The following is a 21841-nucleotide window of genomic DNA, read 5'->3' as shown; positions in this document are numbered from 1 at the left end:
ATTGTCTTGGGGATTGTTTTAATCCATACAAAGATTTTTTCAGTAAGCATACATGTTCAGGATGAGTTTTATCAATATAACCAGTTGGCTGAAACATATATATACATTCATCAAGATCACCATGCAAGAAGGCTGTTTTAACATCTAATTGTTCTAATTCTAAATCAAATTGAACAACAACAGCAAGCCTTGTGCGAATGGTCTTAAATTTTATTACTGGTGAGAAAATTTCATTGTAGTCAATACCCTCCCTTTGAGTAAAGCCCTTAGCAACTAATCTAGCTTTATATCTAAGTGGATCAGTGGGAGACATACCTTCCTTTAATTTGAACAGCCATTTGCACTGGATCAGTTTCTGCTTTTCAGGTTCGGGGACCAAAATCCAGGTGCCATTTACCTTGAGAGAGTTCATTTCCTCATCCATGGCTTGTCGCCATTTGACACCATCTTTAGAGATGATAGCTTCCTCATATGAGGCTGGCTCACTGCTCCTTAATTCCTTTCCAGCAATTAGAGCACAGTACACTAAGTCAGAGTAAGCATACCTTGCAGGGGGTCTAGAAACCCTCCTGCTCCTATCACGGGCTAGCTAATAGCCACTGAGATCTTGGGGTGAGCTCTGATGCTCCACCTCAATCTCAGGTTCATTTTCTTGTTCCTCTTGATCATCATCATGATCAGAGATACTGACATCATGAGACATAGGCAAGGTAGCATCTTGTTGACTTTGCTCAGGTGAGGATGGAGCAACTGGCAGGTCATTACTTCCTGCTGGTTGCTCCACCTCGATCTGAGGCCCCCTAAAACAACAAAATCATCTAGGTTTTCCTGAGTGTTTGTTTCTTTTAGGTTATTTGTTTTACAAGGGAAAACATTTTCATTAAAGATAACATCTCTACTGATTATAATTTTAACTCCAGTAGATTCCTTATCCCATAACCTATATCCCTTGGTACCTTCTTGGTACCCAACAAACACACATCTGATAGACCTAGGTTCAAGTTTTCCTTCAGATTTATGAGCATAGGCTTCACAGCCAAATACTCTCAAGTAATTAAAGTTCAGTTTTCTACCAGTCCATTTTTCCTCAAGGCATATAAGATTTAATGCAGTAGAAGGACTCCTATTTACTAAATGAGCAGCAGTGGATAAAGCCTCACCCCAAAATGACTTAGACATATTAGATGTAAATAATAAACACCTGACTTTTTCAAGAAGTGTTCTGTTCATCCGTTCAGCTACCCCATTTTGTTGGGGAGTGTTCCTAACTGTCCTATGTCTAAGTATACCATGATCATTACAGAATATATCAAAAGCTCTACTGTAGAACTCAAGACCATTGTCAGTCCTAAGGGTTTTAATTTTCCTATCTATCTGATTTTCTACCATTGTTTTCCAATTTTTAAACTTCTCTAGGGTCTGGTCTTTTGATTTTAATAAAAACACCCATACCTTTCGAGTAAAGTCATCCACAATAGATAGAAAATACCTGTTACCACCAAAAGTGGGGACCTGAGAAGGCCCCCATAGGTCAGCATGAAGATATTCAAGGCATGCCTTCGCCAGGTGAGTTCCCTTAGGGAAACTCAGCCTGTGTTGCTTGCCTAGAACACATGGCTCACAAAAGTCAAGGGACCCAACAGGCACTGATCCAAGGTACCCTTGGTTTGACAGTGCCTGGAGACCTTTCAGGCTCATATGGCCAAGTCTCAGGTGCCATATATCTGTCTTACCAGTATTGACTATGCAGGCAGAATGAGAGTTAACAAGGGAAGAATGACAACCATTTAAAATGTACAAACCGTTTTTCTTATTACCTGACAGTATAAGGTTATCATCTTTAAAGACATGAAGGAAGCCATTTTCAGCTCTATATGAGTAACCCAACTCATCAAGTGTCCCAAGAGATATTAGGTTTCTTTTTAATCCTGGTACATACCTTACATCAGTTAATATTCTGATTTTATTATCATGTAACTTTAAGGATATGCTACCTATACCTTGGATACTACATGATTGATTATTACCCATGTATACCGTACCAGTTTCCCTCTGATTAAAATTTTGAAACCATTCTCTGTTTGGGCACATATGAAAAGAGCAACCAGAATCCATTACCCATTCATGTTCAGCAGATAAATATGAGACATTGAGTACTTCAGCTAAACAGTTAGACGTCCCAGCATTTACATTTGCATTTCCCCCTTGTTTTAATTTCTTAATATAATCATAGCAATACTTCTTAATGTGACCTTCTTTACCACAGTGATAATACTTCTATTTTTGTTTACCCTTCTTATCCTTTTTCTTACCCTTTTGCCCTGACCCATTAGTGTGATCATTGTTACTGGTAAACGATTTTTTCTCATTCTTACTCTTTACAAACAAGTTATTTCTTGACCTTTTAGATGTTCCTAGTTCCAGTTTCCTAGCTTTAATGCCCAAGATAACAAGATCTAAACTAGGAACAATGCCAATATACCTTAATGCATGCTTTACTACATCATAGTCATCAGGTAAGGAATTTAAAAGAATCATAGCTTCACTTGTGTCACCTAATGCTTGATCAGTACCTCTAAGTAATAATGCAAGTCTAGCGAATTCATCTATGTTCTCATCCATTGACTTAGATGCATTCATTTTGAAATTAAACAACATGCCTTTCAAGTATACTAAATTTGGTGCAGTCATAATAGAGTATAAAGAATCTAACTTATTCCATAAATCAATGGGAGTTAACATACCATCTACCTTGCGAATGACAGTGTCACTAAGGTGAAGAAAGATGAGGTTGAATGCCTCTTCTCTTACCTCCTCTGTTCTTGCAAGTTGATCAGGTGACCATTTTCGGTCATCAGCTTCTAGTGCTATCAGCACCTTATGATGACAGAGTAAAACTCTCATCTTCTTTTTCCAGCTACCGAAGTCTCCTTTTCCATCAAATATGCCGATTTCAAATCGGGTAGACATTCTCTTCGCCTTGCACGAAGATAACCTAGGTGGCTCTAGACACTGAAGAGAATAAACACAGCAAACTCCTGCTGACACTAGGTTCTCAAATAAACCCTAGACCATCTGACAATAGATGACAACCCCTTAGATGAAAAATAGACTGACTGGTTTACTTTTCAAAAAACCCTAAGCGTCGATTTTAACACGACTCTGATACCACTGTTGAGCACTGATACTCTAACCTTAGGGTTTAAATCAGAGTATCCCAATCACAAACACACGATAAAACAAAAGGAATGGAAGCTTTAACAGTCATTCATGCGAAACAGAGGTAAACAGAACTGAAACGTAAAGGCGAAAAGAGACACACAAGATTTTTACCGTGGTTCACCCAAATAGGGCTACGTCCACGTTGAGCTCCAATATGGAGAGCTCACTGCACTAATGATTGAATCAAAAATACACCCATAGGAAAAACCCCTCAATCTCTCTGTACTTACAGTGGTTCGAGAAGCACAAAACTTGCCCAATAATCACTCAAAAAGATTAAGAGGCAAAAACCCTATCGAACCATATAACTATAAAGCTATACAAAGATTTACAGAGAAAGAAAGAAAGGAACCGAAGCAAACTAGATAACCCTAGGTCGAAGACGAAGGGTATCTCTTTCTTCTTTGATTGATTTTTGCCTCTTTCGCCTTAAACGTCTGCCCAGACCATATCCCGAGGAGAAGATAAATAGTGACGATGGAGGGCTGGGATCATGACTCATAAAGCATGGATGGATGGCTTGGATCATATCGTGCAAGCACGATATACAATATTCCAACAGAATAAAAGCAGACGGACAAGAGATAAGAGAAGAGGGGTAGATAATGCAACCGGGCGCCATCAGAGGGCAGCTGATGGTTGCCACGTGCTGCCCTCCAATTGGCTGCCAGATGGCAGCTCAAGGTTGCAGCTCGCGACCCTCCACCTGCTTACCCCAACGACATCGTTTGGGGCTTCAATAATAACAGCCTTTGGCTTTCCCAGTTTCAGCGTTAATTTTAAAACTAGAATGAATTGGAGGGGCTCTAATGACAATGATCAATTATTAAGAGATTCAATTATAAGGTTGCCTTTGTATGGATGAATTTAGATGGAGGAGGTTGAGGTTGAAATTTCAATCTACGATTATTTGAATTGATTGTACAACTGTCAATGATCAACACTAAAGCCATACTTCTGAGTCCACAAAATCCAAACAGAACCTAAATTTTTCACAAATCAACCACACAGTGAAATCAAGCAAAATAAGAAATCCCCACTTGGACAAATGGCTGCTTAAACTGTTTCCTATTTCCCTTTCTATGAGCAACATTCTGTATCCTTCTAGATCAATGACTTTACAGTTGGATTCTTGCCCTCTTTATTTGCCTACCCATGAATGTAGTGTAATGCTTAGCATTCCAGTAAACAGTGCTTTTAGTCTTCAACTTCACATGATAAGAGCTGCATATAGAAGCTGGTTCCAGATATCGGGCAAGCCAGGAAGGCACCAGTGGCTGCAGTCAGTGCCAGCCTTCACCCCGCTGTAAGTTGAAGGGTGAGCATCTTTTCTCAACTGTGAAAGTGTAGTAATGTCTAGCAGATACACTGGTTTCTTGATTCTACTCAGTACTTGGTTCACAACAATGGCAGCTGCAGGTGTCCCTGCCGGATAACTCGAACCAGACAGCGGTTGCTGCTCTCCGAGGCAGTTCTTTGATCCTGAATTCCATTCCTTGCCCCTGGTTTCAGTCGCAACATATATATTTTGTTAACTCCTTACGTAAGCCTGCTTTTCTTTTACTAGTTTACATCATTGAGGTTTAGTTTCAGAATTCTGATATGACTCATGTTGTAGAAATCTTTTTATAGAATTTCTATATGGCATAATGTGAATTTTTATATCATCTTTTCATTACCAAAAAAAAAAATTATATCCTTCTCTAGATTTCGAAATGGCCACGATCTTATGACTGTTATCTTTTTATTTTTTTACTTTGTATAGGACTTCTGTGTCTGCTGGATAAATGACTTACTGGTAATGGGTGGGAGAGATCCCCTGGAAGAAGACTCTGGTCCTGGAAGGATCAACGTTTAGGTCAACCCATCTGCCCCAAGTTGTCAACCCCTTGTAAAACGCCATCAAACGGTCCATATCTTTGGATATTTTGGACCCATCCTGCACATAGTCCCATCTGAAAATACACCAACTAATAATATTAACTACAGAAAAAAATTAAAAAAAAAAAACTCAAAACGGGTATGATGAGAAAAGAGATGATGAATCTTACGGCTGAGATTTGCCTTTGTGGGTCCACCAGTGCCACGTGTTGAAGATCAGCACGTCCATTCCCTTCCATGCATTGCCACCTTGAATGGAATCCAGCTTCAGTACTCGCCCAATGTCTTCCCTAACTATATCTACCAAGTATGTTGAATGGTATAGATATATTGTTACTCCATAATCCTGCATTTATGTGCATACATATAATCAATTAATTGGTCCATAAAATCATGGTAATGTGATTAAGACCCTATGACCCTTTTGTGTGCCATTAAAGAACGCTATGTATCTATTGAGTACAGAGAATATGAAAAATAGACTGCACGTAATCAAAGCTAGCCAGTGTGTTAAGGGCCCAAGCTTTTAACATGTAACTACTTAGGTGGAGGTCATTATTTCCTAGACCATAAAGCATTGAGCCCCATATGAATATATGATTCAAGGATCTGTTGCTTAGAAAAATGTTTGTATGTGGATTTCTTTGTACACCACTCTGTTGGTAGAGAGTTGAAAATATAGGGCTCATCTTGACATGCCTTGTGTTTTAAGTGAGGGCAAAGTAAATTTACTCTTAAGGTGTGTTTGATAAAAGTGGAAAATAACGATGGAATTCTAATTTCATGGAATTTCAATTCTCACCTTAACCCCTAGGAATTCTAATTCCTTGATTTCAAGAAAAATCTTTACTTTTTGAACTAAGATGGAATTCGAATTCTATGAAATTGAAAAGCTATTCGATAGAATTTCTAAGAATTTAAATAAAAAATAATTTTTATTCTTATTTTTCACCGTATCAAACGCACCCTTATGATGGTTTACATGGAAAACATAACTCCTTTGAGATTCAAAATTTGATGCACTACTCTCTGTTTTGATTGAAGTGTACAATGAAGGGTTCTTAGTTGACTTTGTGAAAAGACAATTGCACTGGCTAAAGGTATGCCTATACAAAAATTTGTGTGGACTCACTTTCAAGGAGTTTTAAATCCTATTCCTAGGTGTAGAGGGTATTAGAGGGTATTTGGCTTAGTTTAAATTTTGGTCAAAAGTGGCTTGTAAGTTTCTTCAAGAGCTTAATTTTTTTTTTTTTTTTTACTTATTTGACAAAACATGAAGAGCATATAACCTCTTTCAACAGTTTATTCAGTAAACTGGTATTTTATAACTTATTCTTGTGGTACTTAAAATAAATTGGTGATGACAAAGTCAATATCAAAATTACCCTCATTAAAATAAACTCTATTTAAACACTTTTAAGTGCTTATTATATTATTGAATAAGCTCCTGTGATTTTAGTTGAGCCAAACGGGCTCTCAGCCTCTTACCCAACCAACTTTTGAGAGTTGTTCCATTATTTCAATTCTTCATACTATTTACCGAAGAGAAAGGAGGTTTGTTCCCACACAAAGGGCAGCTTTAACTTGGTTTGTAGGAGATGAGTTTGCAAATAACAATCTTCATGTGAAGCCTCAAATTTCAAAAATTAGCTGTCAAGGATGGTAGGGATAGGCCCGTGGATAGCAACCATTTTGGGCGGCTACCAATTATAAATAGTTTAATGATTGGTGAGAAAGGAAAGTTAGTTTCCAGTTTTCCCTTGCTTTGCCGTCACTGCCAATTGAATAATAGAGATGAAGCTTCTCCTAAGTGGGATGAAAATCATCGTGGAAAGGCAAAAGCATAAAAGCTAAGCCTTGAATGGATAAAGGAAAGTAAAGATAGCTTTTCTTGGAGTGTGTTGTAAATGATGATGTGTTTCATCATCATTCTCTTATTGTTGATAATTTTGCACCTCTAAATAAATAAAAGACAATAATTTGGTAAAAACAATGTCAACAAGAAAATATGACATAAAATGCAATATATGTTTGAAGATATGACTTTAAAAATAAAGATGAATAAAAAACTGTAAGACTGGGAAAGAGTGAAAAGCAAGCAGCAGCAGCAGCAGCAGCGTAACAGAAGAAATATGGCAAACGACAGGAATTATAAAAAGACAAAAAGAAGTGGAAGTAGCTAGGCGTATATTATTGTTACTAAAATTGGGGCACCGAAAAAGGAAAAGGGATGTTCAGGGTAGGAAGGTAAAGCTGACCTGAAAGGTCACGGAGGAGAGCAAGTCCTTCTTGGCGAAAGTGGCCTTGGAATCTGGCACCGACGCTTGCACCATGCAGCACAGTGACTGCCACTGGTTCAGACTCAGTGAGTCTCCCACAAACATTATCTTCTTCCCCCTCCACCTGCTCAGCAACTCCTTCCCATCAAACCTACACACAACCCACAAATGCCCAATCAATCAAATATATACATCCATTAGTTTTTGCTGTGGAAATAGTAAGATTCTCTATGTAAATACAATTCTCTCCACGTTTAAAAGGACAAAAAGTCTCGTATAGGGAAGATTCTATCCCAACACTCATAAAACAGAGAGTTTCATATATATGACGGGAGAAGATCCTCTCCCATTACCTGCGAAATGAGAAGTCTCGTGTATGTTACGAAGAGAAAGAGTAAGAAGACTATGTGTACAAATATAATTCTCTCCTGAGTCCTTCAATTATTGAAAGAGAAGTCCCCTATATATGATTGAGAAGACAAAAGGAAAGTCTGAGTTCATGGAGAGGGATGAGAAGGGTATAGGAGGAACCTGGGCAAGTCACAGGAATCAGGCTTCCAAGCGTAGCGGAGGAAATCTCTATCAGGGCGGCCATATTTGAGGCAATTGAACTGGGGGTCGATGAAGGGGCAGGTTGAGGAATAATCATAGAGAGGAAACGAAGCATCAACCACCCATTTCCCTTGAAACAAGTTGCAGCCTCCCCCGAGCTCTCTTCTTCTCAGAGTACTTGTACTAGTACTGCTACTGCTGCCATTGTGGTAGTACTTGGCTTGCTCTGGCAGTGGCACAGACAAGGCCATGGCCACGGCCACAGCTTGAAGAAGAAACAAAGAGCTCAACAGGGCCTTGTGTAATTGCCAAAATCCCATCTTGGATTTTGGAAAACAATGGCCACGATAAAAGCCAACTACAATACAAAAGTTTGTTCCAATGAGCCCGTGAGCTGAGCTTTTATACACACACACAGAGATAGACACAAATGTATGTATATGTGCATGAGAGAGAGAGAGAGAGAGAGAGAGAGAGAGGAGCCCCACACAGAGAGGCTGTTGGTGGGCATTCACATGGTATTAGTAATTCCCAATTGTTTTGATTTTTATTTGTGGACGTGAGTTGGTGGATCTTGGATGGATATGACGATGTTAAAATTATGGAGAAATTTATGTTCTTATATGAAAAAAAAATTGTCATACGGAATTTTGGTATAGAAAAATCTAGATAAAATTATCTGATATAAAAAAGTTTAGTATATATCATATTATCTAAAAAATGATGTTTTTATTTAAAAAATACTACAATTGAAATAAGACTAGCTATATATATTTATTTATTTATTTATGTACAAAAGCAATATAGTGTTTTGTTTTTGATTTGATTCTAAGTGTTTTTTGTTTGGAAAGGAAATATGGCTTGTTTTGCACTTAATTGGTTGTCCTGTCTGGGGCATGCAAGCCATAATGATGTATATAATTCGTGTAATGCATCCATCGATTTTGGAATCATGTCAAATGGTTGCACTGTCAGTTCATAATTTTATCGTTTGGGACTCTGACAATGAAATGAGGTTTGAATCATCTGAGTGTCTCACCTGTAACTTAGAATCTATGGGAAGATTCTGTTCTTGCAGAAGCTTTGATGGGAAAACATTGCTCTTTAACGAAACAATATTTTTACGGAAAAAATTATTATAACATGCGATATGGATGGGTTTATGTAATTACCAGCATAAACTATGAGATTATTGTTCTGATCTCTCAACATTGTAAATACATTGCATATGAAAGAACTTAGGATAATATAAGAGAAAAATCAGTAGGTATATTTATACTTGTAAGATACGTGAAACTTAAATGATGAATTCTATTTAGTGAGTGACATTAAGAATGGTGGTTAGGCTTATATTATTTTATTAAGGCTTCAAGGCAAATTGCCATTTTGAGTCATTGATAGCTAGTGGGGCCTCCACTAGGTTGCCCAGGCAAAATGAGCTTGCGGGTTGGGTCAGTCCAAAAGGGCTGGCTGGGCCCACCTTAGCTGTGGGCCAATTAATTAATCTTGTGGTGGGTAAAGAGTCAGTCCAATATTTGCTTTTTTACGCCATTTATTGACAGACAAGTCTTCTTCAGAGACTGCAACTAGAGAAGAAGCATCTTCCAAAGACAGTGTTTTTCTTTTCATTTTATGGAAAGCAAAGTGATGGCCTTTGGTGAAAAATACATTGCAAACTCCAAGTTAAATAGCCTTTCCATTATATTAAAGACAAAATAATTAAATTGGTGTATATATGCCTGAAAGTTGGGCGTGTTGCCTGAAAGGCACAATTGTCAAGGAAGGAAGGAAGGAGGGGGGGTCATCATGATACCGTTAGTATACTAATGATAAGACATTTGATGAGCACTGAGCATTTTTGGTGAGCACTGAGCGGCAGCCCCAGCCCCAGCCCCAGCCCCAGCACCATGATCGGCAATGGCATAGCATATTTCCCACGGAAAGAAAATGGGTAAGTGAGAAAGAAAGTGCATGGAAAATGGTTGGAAGCTCACTCACACTCACCCTTTAAAGCAAAGCAATGTGCCCATTGGAGGGGGGGTCATCATCATGATACCGTTAGTATACTAATGATAAGATATTTTATGAGCACCGAGCATTTTTGGTGAACACTGAGCGGCAGCGGCAGCCCCAGCACCAGCACCATGATCGGCAATGGCATAGCATATTTTCCACGGAAAGAAAATGGGTAAGTGAGAAAGTGCATGGAAAATGGTTGGAAGCTCACTCACACTCACCCTTTAAAGCAAAGCAATGTGCCCATTCATCCCTAGGAGACATTCAATGACAAGAAGCATACCAAAATCATTCAGGAATTGAAACTTCCAAACTAATTAATTGCTAAAAACAGCTCACCACTTGGAAATTCACTCTCACGTTGGCTCCTTCTTGTGTTTGTAGTCCAACTTCACGGCTTTTTTCTCTCTCTTTTTAAATGCAGATTATTTTACAAGAAATTTTTCTATTAATTAACATGGTTTAAACTTAATAGGGTAAATTTCATATATCATCCCTCATATCTGTTTAAATTGTATTGGACATTCTTGTATTTTTGAAAAATGACATTGATGTCCTTCAAATTAATAAACCAAGTAAAATTAATAATTTTGTTTCTGCATTTAAACTATTTTTTTTCCCTTTTCTCTATCGTCTCTCTTTTTTCTTTCTTTCATTTCTCTTTTCCTCCCTCTTCTCCCAAACATCAATTCCAACAACATTTTTATTCAACAACACTTTTTTTCTCTTTTCTCTCATTCTCTTTTGTTGGTTGTCGATGATAGGGTTTTTGTAAAAAAATCCCTTCATCACCATTGATCAAGGTTGGTTTATTCAAAAATTCCAATTTGGTTGTAAGCCAAGTCTTCCTCCATGTGTGTTTGTGTGTGTGTGTGTGTGTGTTTTTGGTTCAAATCAAACCTACATGGATTGTTCCTAGATTTGAAAGTGATTCTAGAAGATTGATATGGGTTCAAATCAATTTAAACACAAATTACTCTTACGAGTTAGTTTCTAGTCACGATATATCTTTCTTTCTCTTTCTCTATACATATTACACACACACACACACACACACACAAATATACCACAGAACCTTTAAAATCTGGGTTTCAAACCCAAATACAAATCTGAATCAATCTGGGATCGAGACAGTAATGGACTAGGCACATGGGCATTTTTTATTTACAATATCAGACGATAATGTAACGGGTGATGGATGATTGACGTTGAGTAAAGTTCAATGAGAAAGTAATAACAATCCAAAATTTAGTAAATAAGTAATTATATTTTTAAAATTCAGTTAGTATATGTTAAAATTGATTAGGCCATTTCGGGTTTCGTTAGCCATGTAGGCATTTTTGTTTACAAAATCAGACACTTATATAACAAATGATGAATGGTTGACATTAAACAAAGTTTAATAAGTAGGTAGTAACAATTTAAAATTCAATAAATAAATAGTTATATTGTTAAAATTTAGCGAGTGTATATTAAATTTACTCGTTAAAAGATATTTAAACTAGATACTACATCAATTTCTAGGCAATTGTGTTTGTGGAGTGTGATTGATTTCGTTCAATTTTTAGTGTTTTCTTTTTCTACATTGATTTTTGTATATTTTCATGATTTTTCAATGCTACTTGTATTTTTCCACTACCGTCGACAACCGCATCCCTTGTTTCTTTCTGTCTCCATCGATTGGTCAGCATTTCCTCTTCCTAGTCCTAGGTGATCAGCGACCTCCTAAAATAGTGAAGCTTCTATCAGGGATAACAACTATAGAAATGACGACAACGTAATATAGTCATCATTTATGTACTCGTTAAATTTATTTTCTACAAAATATATATATATATATACATATATATGCTTCATGCTTGCTTTTCCTTTCACACCAACTATTTTTTTGGGATTTTCTCATTAATTACTTTTAATTTACATTTGAAATTAATCTTATTATTCTTCTTAAGTATCCCATCTGGTAATATAAACCTAGTTTTCACCCATGTTTGGTTTAAATCTGTCTAATTTGAATTAAAAATTATTATTTTAAAATAAAAAAAATTAGCATTTGCTAAACCGGAAGAAGAAAATTTACTCAAAGGGGGATGGGATAGGGGATCTTCTACACGTTATCCAACATCATAACTATAGAGAGAGAGAGAGAGAGAGAGAGAGAGAGAGAGAGAGTGCCAACAATTTTATGGGGGCTTAGGCATAGGCCACTAGCCCTGGTGCTAAAAATTGTGCGGGTGTGAGCTATTTTAATGGGTCTTATCCCTCTGGTTCTGAATGCACTACCACTAATCAGCAGCCATCATTCAATATAAAATTTAAGAGATTATGTTGCGTGAAGAGGTGTGGAAGCAGCGGTGATGGGGTTTGATTGGGAGTTTCTTAGGTGTACTACTTCAATTATTGGTTTTGTTGATTTAATTTCTCTAACTTTTTTTTTTTTTTTTTTCACATACCAATCCAACCCCCGATAGGTCACTGGTAGGTGTTTGTTTATAAGGACTCAATCGGGTCACAAGAGATGCCTTGCCAATTGCCCAATTGCCACGATAGTAACTGACGTTGCTGACTGGCTAGTGGCTTGGCTTTAGCCTTTAGCCTTTAGCTTGATGGGGAGCCGCATGGTTGAGTCATGAGTGATCGCGTGACTAACATTGGCACAGCATTGCTGATTTCTTTCTTGTTATCTCCTTAAAAACAAAATGGAGACCCCAAATTATGAATTTTATTTTATATTGAGAGAGACCAATCTTATAAGATAAGTGTCAATTTAGAATAAGTTGTGGCTTATGTTCAAGTACCTCTCTCTCTCTCTCTCTCTCTCTCTCATTGGACCACCTGTTGCTGTTGTTGGTTTCGAGCGATCTCAATCTACCCCTACCTTCGGGAGCTGCGATTGTGGTACACAATGTGGAACTCTTATTTAATGCTGAAGAAACTGCAGATTGGAGCTTCCTGCCACTTTGCTTGCACCTTTGCCTCGGTCGTTGGTAATGGAATTGGATGGAATTGTGGTCCAAACAAGACAACACACAGAGGGAGGGGGGGATAATTTTCAAAGTCAAAATCAAGCGTAATTCAGATGGGCTGTGGGGTGGTGAGTAGGCTACAGCTAGAGAAAAATGGAAAAATGGGCCTCCAGCTGCGGGGCAGTGGTGGGCCTGGCGCCCGCCCCCCGAATGCCTACATTACATGCAAAACCATGGTCTACATATGACTTCTTCCGCCAGCAGCCGCCCTGTGTTCACTTTCAATCAAGCATGCCATGGCCCACCTTTAATTAGTCTTAATTTGTCCATATTTGACTCCCATTTCCTTCACAGCAATTAACACCACTCTAGCCTAATGGTAATATCACTGTTACATGATTTTAATAATATATTTTACATATTTTTTTTTTTTTAAATATCGTCTTTAAGTGGTGGATCGACCTGAAATTCGAACCACATAACGTGACTAGATTGCTTTGTTAGTGGGTGCGAAGGATTTATAAGCAAATAGTGGCATTAGGGGTTGCAGCTGGTAGCTAGCTAGTTGTCTGGCTTTGGGTAGAATATTGGTGATTCCAACACCAGTCTTTCTTCCTTGTATAATATTGTTGGAGGCTTCTGTTTCTTTTTCATGCTCATAGGTGGCCTCACAAACTGACGGTCATTTTCCCATGATGGTTTGGTTGGTTCACAAATATTATCATCAAATATTGTTTCTTATTTCTTATTTTTTTCTTTTTTTAAAGACCCGCCAAATAGACTCGTGATGACGTGAAAGTCCTAAAAAGAAAAATAAGAGAAAGAAAAGATAAAATCAAAACTAAAACATAATTATCAAATACCATATTAATGTTAATTTTGTACTCCTTTCACATAATAAGAATAAAAACCAAAAACTAAAAACAAAGAAGCTCATCAGAACCCAACCCTTAATTTTGAAAGCTTAGGAAAATGGACAAGGATTGAATAGTCAGCCAGTCTCCCTTTCACCCACAGCTCCTTCCCCTTGTCCTATTTAAACATAGCCCTTAATTAAAGATGCAAACCCAAGTTGAGTGCAAGCAAGCAAGCAAACAAACACCTTTCATTTCCCCTTTCCCACTCCACAAGGGTGTGTATATGATAGAAACCACGCTCGCAAGTAATTAATCTAAGGAAAGAGAGCTCTCGATTGATCACTATCAACAAATTATTATTGAAAATTAAGTTTAACATTTATAATGACATTCTATATTAATATTTTATATTTTATTATCATATCAATATAAATATATAAGACGTCAATACAAAATATCAGTTTAAGTATCAAATATAAGTATTTAAATAGAATTTCTCATTTAAAACCTATTTTGCAAGCCATTCAATCCTACTAAACTGTCCCATTCATTCAATCACTATTTTCCTGCTATTTGGCAACTTGAAAAGGCAACACTTGTGTACACAATTATTAGCAACTTGAAAAGGCAAGACTTGTGTACACAATTAATTAACAAAGACATAATAATTTAAAGTGGTTGACTAAGCAAATAGTCTTAATTTTCTAAATTTACTCCATAGAAATTAAAAAAATGGGAAATTTATTTAATGTTCAAACTTAAAAAGGAGATTTGATAAGTGCCCTTTTTCGAAATTGAACTCCTAAAATGAGTTCCAAGTTTTTCTTACTAATTTAAAGATTTGGGAAACACCGTTCCCACAAATTTGGATTTTTTTTTTTTTTTTTTTCTAATGGGCTTCTGTAGCAGCAACCTGTTAAGGGCCCTAAGCTCACATCTTCTTCTTCTTCTTCTTTTTGGGCTTGCTCCATCATCAAGAAGAAAATTATTGAAAATTGAGATGCGAATTCAGCCCATTACTATGTAGCTCTAATTCAGGAACTTCCTTCCTGCTAGGCTCTGTTCGCTTCATCCTGTAACAAAACAGTTTTATCCTCTTGTTGGCCTTGCAGTTGGCATCTTCCTCAAAGGGACAGTCGATAAGGCAGCACCGAACCAAAAGGATAACGAACGAGAGAGAGAGAGAGAGAGAGAGAGAGAATGGCTTGTGTGTCGATGGGAATATGGATGTGTACACGAACTTGCAGTCCAACGGCGTCGCTTACTCTGCTCACTGGTTCAAGCAGAAGATCCAACTATGGTGCCTTTCTGAGAATGGCCGCCAGTGGGTCGCATCGTTCTGGGCGGCTTCATTGCTCTTTTGTCCCCGCCGCTTCACTCTCTCTTTCTTCTGTTTCTTCCTTTTCAGGTACACTGCTGGTCTGTTTCAATTCCATTTCTTTCTTAACCTTTTAATCTCCTTTTTGTTCAGCGAGGAGTGCTTCCTTGATTAAAACTTTAATTTCTTGTTTCTCTGGTCCTTTTGGCTTATGGGTTTCTCTTCTTTCTTAGTATTTGAAGTTTAATTTGGTGTATTCTTTGAATTTCCCCCTTGATGAGTTGGGGTTTTCTTAACATATGAGCACTTCCTTTCTTTTCTTTTCTTTTTCTTTGAGTTGTTGTTGGAAAGGTTCTAGCTTTACAGGGGACTCGCTGGCAGTTACATATATGGTTTTATTGATAGAAATTAGTCCTTGTTCCTGATTTCTGCAATTGTGGGTGCACATTTTGCTCTTGTTGCTTCACTGAATCAGGCTGAGCATTCTGAACTGTTCTTTTAGTCTTAAATTGATAAAAATTGTTTGACCATGTAAGCTCGCTGATATTATTACAACGCAAGTGATTTATTGCCTCGTCGACCAACATGAGCATGTATGATAATGTAATTTTTTTTCATCTGAAAGATGTTAGATAAATTGAGGAATTGTGGGAGAATTATAGAAGCTCAGATATTTGTTAATTGAGATTTCCAACTCTTGAGTTCCCTTTTTCTCTCTCTCATGTGCTTAACGATGAGGTGTTTCACCCTTCCAAATTTCCGCTAAAATCTTAAGGAAACCTGATATAACTATTGTGGCAAATTTCTTGTTAGTTTGCTGATGTAATCGTTTTTGTTCGATGGTGAAAAGCATATACTACTGCACTCGGAATATTTTGCTAAGCTACAGAAATTGGTAGAAAAATTATCTCGTAAATTGCAGGTAAGTCATTGGGGTTGGACTTGAGCTCTGAAGCTGGGGTGAGAAGAGAGAAAGGTCGTGGACTAATAGTGAGGGCTGGGAAGGCTGCTCTTTGCCAAACCAAAAGGAATAGGTCCAGGAAGTCTTTGGCCCGGACTCATGGCTTCCGCAAACGAATGAGTACAACCAGCGGAAGAGCAGTGTTGAAACGTAGACGTGCAAAGGGAAGATGGGTCCTGTGTACAAAGTCCAACCATAATAGTGGAAAGCGTCCTTAATAAAGACTTCCTGGTTAATTAAGGTAAATGCAATGAGGCCCGCTGGCTGATTAAGTGGACACTTGTTAGAGGAGAAGCTGTTAGTCATTACTTCCGTATGTTACCGTTTGAAAATTTTTCATTGATTGAGAATCTGGAATTCATTCTTCCCTTCTCAATCATTTTCTATTGCCTTCATTTAATGTGTGTATTTTGGTGATTCTTCTTTTGGTTTAATTATTAAACCTGTTAAAATTAGCTTTTCAGTTCCTTCTCAAAACAAAATGCAAAATTTTATTCAATTAGCAGGCCATGTTTGAATATTGGATTTGTCTGTCAAAGGACAATCAAATGGGCGTGGAATTGCCTTTACGAATTCATTCTTATATATGTAATCGAACAAAATCTTAGTTTTTACTTTTTGCATTGAGGCAAACACATTAAGAGTTAGATACACTATATTTATAGACTTAAAACTCAACAAGAAATATAATAAGGGAGAATGATTATAGAGAAACAGACCAAAAGTAGTATGCACTATGCAGTTTCATTAACTTTCTTCATGCTATATATACATGGAACTGCTTGAATTTCATATATTTAGAGAACACAATAAAAGTAACACTTCACACACTTCATGTAGGTACACGACAGGTTGAGACAAGAATGAAAATTCTAGGTGAAGATTCACACTAGTTTTCACATTTTCTGGTTCTAACTTCTAAGCAGTAGGATAGGAAGCATCCATTGCAATGCCACAGAGGCCTTCCTTAGCATCAATGTCTCTTTGCATTCTGATGTATCCCTCCTCACCCCAGCTAGTACCCCACGAGTTCTTGACTAACCAATACTCGGTGCCATTACTAGTTTTCCCATAACCAACTGCAGTGACACCATGGTCTAGCTCAGTCCCACATTCTCCTGTGAAAATACCACTGGAGTAAAACTGGAATGCAGATCCGCTAGCATCAATAGAAACTGAAACTGGTTGGTTAGCCACAGCCTTTAACAGTGCCTTCTCGTTGTTGGCAGGCACCTTCTCATAGCCTTTGATCTTGGCTGCATGTGAAGCTTCTTCCTTAGTATTGCAGGTTCCATCACTTCCGTTGTATGGGTAAGTCGTTTCATTGGCAATCCCTTTGTTGCGTATGATAAATTCAAAGGCGTCTTCCATGTATCCACCTTCACAGCCTTCATCTTCACTGTTCCTATCACAATCCACGATTTCTTGCTCAGACAGAGAGATCAGCTTAGCCGTTTTAATTTGAGTGATTCCTTCAGTGGCAGCTACTGCTGAAAATGCCCAGCAGCTTCCTATTTAATCAAAGCACAGCACAGGTGAGGACACAATGAATTTGAGAAGTCTAGTTACAGAATCCTAGATTGAGAAAAGCGGATTGTCTCACCACATTGCTGTTGATCCTTGATTGCGGTAACTGCTCCCTTTTTCCTCCAGTCGATGCTAGATGGCAATGCATTAAAGTTCGCATACCTAAACGGTGTTGTTTTCAATGTCCTTTTCTGGGAGATCTTGTACCCATTGCGAGAGGCCTGAAATTCTTCGTTGGTTAAATCTGCAAACTGATTGATGCTCAGCTTGTAAAGCCGATTGCCAGCGCTGTTGAATGATTCTATGAACTCAACATTATCCTTGAATATCTTAAACCGTCTCTCTTTGTCCGCATCGTCCTTGTAAACACGGCCATGTTGCTCCATCCATTGCTCGTGTCTCTCTGACATCGACACTTCATGCAGTGTGCGACACATGGCCTGTGAAGCCCACATCCCCACAAATAACATGGTAGCTAGGATAACTTTTCTTTCCAGTGTTAAAGCCATTTGAGATGTTGAATGGCTATGTAGTTGTAGCTTGAAGAATATGATATTTCTAACTTACGAGTCGTTAGATATGCTTGAATCCTGGTGAGTTTCAGGTTTATATAGAGGGGAGCTATCCTTCCTTTATGATCTCTTCCTTTCCGAAAGATAACAGAATTCTGATAGGATGTAAATTCTGTCATGGTTTCCAGTTTGCCGGGCAAATTGTGTTGACTTGGGACAGGCAAGTTCAGTACCGTAAACGCTGGTCAATTGAACTAAAACTCATTTTATATCACTTTTAAAATCTTGGTTCTCCTGTGAGCTTACTGTTCGTTTTCTTAGAAGCTAATAAACTAATCGAAGTTGTTCCGGTTACACCATGTTGTCCATTTAAGACGAAATTCTTTTGTATTATCCTTCTTGGTGGGTTTAATATCAAACAGTTTCTTTTAAGTTGTTTTATCTCTTGGATTATCTTCATTGTGTCTCTGACATGAACCAGCTGGCTGGAATTTCTCCTTTCATTTGAGTAGGGGTGGCAAATTTTTGCCTGAGGGATGGTGTTATGGACCTGAAGTTTTACCTAACGAAGTGGGAATAGATGGAGGAAAAAATATCTGATCGGGTATATGAAGGGTGATGGTATATGACCTTGACTGGTACTCAACCCACATATATTAATAAATATATTTCGATTTTATGCTATACTGATATTTTACTAAAATAGAGAGCTCATTAGCATAATTAAACAAAGGGGCAAGCAAGGTTCATCCCCATGGCATGACTTTGTAAAACCTTGATCGGATTTTGATGATCTGGATGAAAATTGAGTACAATTTCCACCAATTGCGTTGGTGTCTTCATTGGAGTTTGTGGATGCTTATTCAACTTATAGTCAACATAATATTAGTATTTTATATTTATTGAGCATATATTATATGTATGAATATATTATATTGTTGTGCTGGCGGTATCACAATCTAATAATATAACTTGTAACAAGATGGAGATACCATATAACATTTCAAATATAATTTGGCTTAGGCATATGGGCGTCTGGTGTTTGTACCGACTGTGTGGAACAAATTACACTGCTCTGCTCTTGATATTACGATTGAAGCAATTTTTATTAGTTTGCAGATATGACCCGAAAATATAGCTTTCGCTACTCGGTTCCTGCTCTTGGAAAGCATACTGGCTTGACTTCACTTTCACTCGTACAATGAGATATGGGGAAAGCAAGTTTGATTCAGAGAAAAAACTACCCAATACTTGCAGAGAGTAAACAGAGAAATCTCAAGCTCAACACCCTACTCACAGTATTCTGCTTCTAGATGAAAACCCAGCTAGTCTGTGTTCTAGCTTCTACGCAATAGGATAGGATGCATCCCTGGCGATGCCACAGAGTCCATACCGAGTACCAGAGTCTCTCTGGATTCTAAGGTACCCCCCCTCACCCCAGTCTCTTCCGTATGAATTCTTCACCATCCAGTACTTGGTGCCATCGCATGCCGTCCCATATCCAACCACTGTGACCGCATGGGTCAGTGCAATCCCGCAGTCTCCTGTTATAATCCCACCAGCGTAGAACTGGAAGGCGGGTGCCTTGGAATCAATCGCGACTGAAACTGGCTGGTGAGCCACAGCCGCTAAGAGTGCCCGCTCGTTGCTAGGCACTTGCCCGAAGCCGACAATCTTGGCTGCCTGGACAGCCGCATTTTGGGTGTTGCATGCTCTGTTAACATCGGTTCCTACGTAGGGGTAACTCAATTCTGCAGCAATGCCTCCGTTACGTACTATAAACTGGAAGGCATGTTGCATGTACCCGCCATGGCAGCCGTGGTCTCTGCCGGAGGTGTCACAGTCCATGAGTTCTTGCTCCGACAGTGAGACTAGCACCCCGGTCCTGAGCCGGTGGATGCCTTCTGTGGCTGCCACTGCTGAAAATGCCCAGCAACTTCCTGGTGTTCAAACACCACACAAGAATGATAAAAGTAGAGTATGATATAAGACAATGTCATAAATAAAAATGAACGAGGAGTTAGAATTCATTCAGCTAAACTCATATAGTGAGATGAGACTTGGTATGTTGTTTTAGAGAATTTACTATTAGTTTGAGGAAAGTAAATTAGTAGTTGGCCTTACCACATGTGCCTTGATCCTTGACGCCAGTGACGGCTCCCATCGCCCTCCAATCCAAGCTGGCTGGCGCAGCACTGACATCAAAGTTTGCATACTTGAATGGCATTGCCTTGGATGACTTCTTCCGGGAGGAGATGTTGTATCCATTCCAACCAGCCTGAAATTCTTCGTTGGTTAAATCTGCAAACCGGTTGACGCCTAGTGTGTACGACCTGTTCCCGGCACTGTTGAACGATTCAATGAACTCGACATTGCTCTTGAATATCTTAAAGCGCTTCTCTCTCTCAGCATTGTCTTTGTAAACCCGTCCGTGCTTGAACATCCACTGCTCGTGTCTATCAAACATGGCTGCTTCATATAGGGTTCGGGCCATGGTATGCGAAGCCCACAGCCCCAGGACTAACAAGCTTGATACGATGAACTTCCCTTCGAGCGTTAAAGCCATTTTCTGGGCGTGGAAATGATGCTTCTAAGCTGTGAATTGGTGGGTATGAGTATGAACTGAATACTGCTGGTGATCAGTGGAGGTTTGTTTATATACGAGAGGAGAAGATATGATTTGTTGACATTTTCCTCCGCAAATTTAGTTTTCTGATCGGGGATCAGTTAGCTTCTTGATTTCATAGGATCCAAGTCCCCAGTTTAGTTGGATTAACTGAGGTTCCAGATTTTTCAGGAAAAAATCTTGACAACTTGAGAACCAAGTGCAGTAATTCGCCCATAGTTGTTTATTTTTCTGTTAGGTCATCTTAAAATCTTGAGATGTTCCGGTTTAGATGTCTCCGATGGATCCTGAGAATCTCCGGTCTCTTATCCATTAATAAAGAACTTTTTATGTATATTATGCTTTTTGGGTACATATGAAATATTAATTCCATAAGAACACAGAAGGAATGAAATGGAAATTGCAGCAAAACCATTAACGTCTACAAGAAGTCTTAACGTCTAACAAAATCATGAAATTGTATCTTATTTACTCAACTTTCTCCATTAACTACTAACCCAGCCTAGGCTGTCGTCTGGGACGGATCCACCGTGGGGGCAGGGGGGTCGACTGCCCCCCATGCTCAAGCAAATTTTTTTAAAAATTTATTATATTTATTTTGAGTTTACATTTTTACCTCCAACTAATCTTTTGGTTTAAAATATTTTGAAAACTTAAGTTATTATGGTAATTTTACTCATAATTGTAATTCATCCTAAATATCATCTTTCCTTCTCACATTCTCTAACCCTTTCTCCATTTTTATTTTTTTCAATTTGCATTCTGACTTCTTTTTATCTCTTAAATTTATTTGATATTTTTATTTTATTTCTCAAATTTTGTTAACAAGTTAGAGAGTATTGAATATGGATTTTCAATTTTTTTAATTTTCTTAAGTACACTACTTGGGCTATTCGATTTTTAACTGAACTAAAAAATCTTCAAACTGTAAATCGCACGGTTTGAGAATTTTTCAAACTGTGCCGAACTGCTTCCCCCAAAAAACCTTGTAGTACGATGGATTTTCATGGTTTATTGATTTTTTTTAACACCCCTAATTATAAACAAAATCTCCTTATTAGTTCATTTATTTTTTGACATTTTGATGTCTTTAAAGTAAATTAAAAGTGATTTAATTTATTTTT

At 38.1% G+C, this 21841-nt stretch overlaps 4 protein-coding genes across 4 annotated transcripts; 1 reads left to right on the top strand and 3 right to left on the bottom strand.

The window, feature by feature from the left end:
* Positions 1-4103: 4103 nt before the first annotated feature.
* On the bottom strand, positions 4104-8321 carry LOC127807381 (protein trichome birefringence-like 38). Its single transcript, XM_052345179.1, has 5 exons — positions 7914-8321; positions 7362-7533; positions 5274-5449; positions 5019-5177; positions 4104-4724 (listed from the first exon to the last, which is right to left on the bottom strand). The coding sequence occupies exons 1-5, from the start codon at positions 8252-8254 to the stop codon at positions 4433-4435; spliced, it is 1140 nt and encodes a 379-aa protein (XP_052201139.1). The 5' UTR covers positions 8255-8321; the 3' UTR covers positions 4104-4432.
* A 6415-nt stretch (positions 8322-14736) lies between these two features.
* Positions 14737-16515, top strand: LOC127807549 (50S ribosomal protein L34, chloroplastic). Its single transcript, XM_052345493.1, has 2 exons — positions 14737-15181; positions 16014-16515. The coding sequence occupies exons 1-2, from the start codon at positions 14974-14976 to the stop codon at positions 16268-16270; spliced, it is 465 nt and encodes a 154-aa protein (XP_052201453.1). The 5' UTR covers positions 14737-14973; the 3' UTR covers positions 16271-16515.
* A 331-nt stretch (positions 16516-16846) lies between these two features.
* LOC127807550 (senescence-specific cysteine protease SAG39-like) lies at positions 16847-18132 on the bottom strand. The gene is made up of 2 exons (XM_052345494.1): positions 17656-18132; positions 16847-17563 (listed from the first exon to the last, which is right to left on the bottom strand). The coding sequence occupies exons 1-2, from the start codon at positions 18086-18088 to the stop codon at positions 16971-16973; spliced, it is 1026 nt and encodes a 341-aa protein (XP_052201454.1). The 5' UTR covers positions 18089-18132; the 3' UTR covers positions 16847-16970.
* A 1303-nt stretch (positions 18133-19435) lies between these two features.
* Positions 19436-20657, bottom strand: LOC127807548 (senescence-specific cysteine protease SAG39-like). The gene is made up of 2 exons (XM_052345491.1): positions 20216-20657; positions 19436-20031 (listed from the first exon to the last, which is right to left on the bottom strand). Exons 1-2 carry the CDS (start codon positions 20655-20657, stop codon positions 19436-19438), a joined length of 1038 nt encoding a protein of 345 aa, XP_052201451.1.
* Positions 20658-21841: the final 1184 nt, after the last annotated feature.

This window comes from Diospyros lotus, chromosome 8 (assembly GCF_014633365.1).
Source record: "Diospyros lotus cultivar Yz01 chromosome 8, ASM1463336v1, whole genome shotgun sequence".
NCBI lineage: Eukaryota > Viridiplantae > Streptophyta > Magnoliopsida > Ericales > Ebenaceae > Diospyros > Diospyros lotus.
Note: the sequence above shows the minus strand (reverse complement) of the source record. Positions and strands in the feature narration are given on the sequence as shown.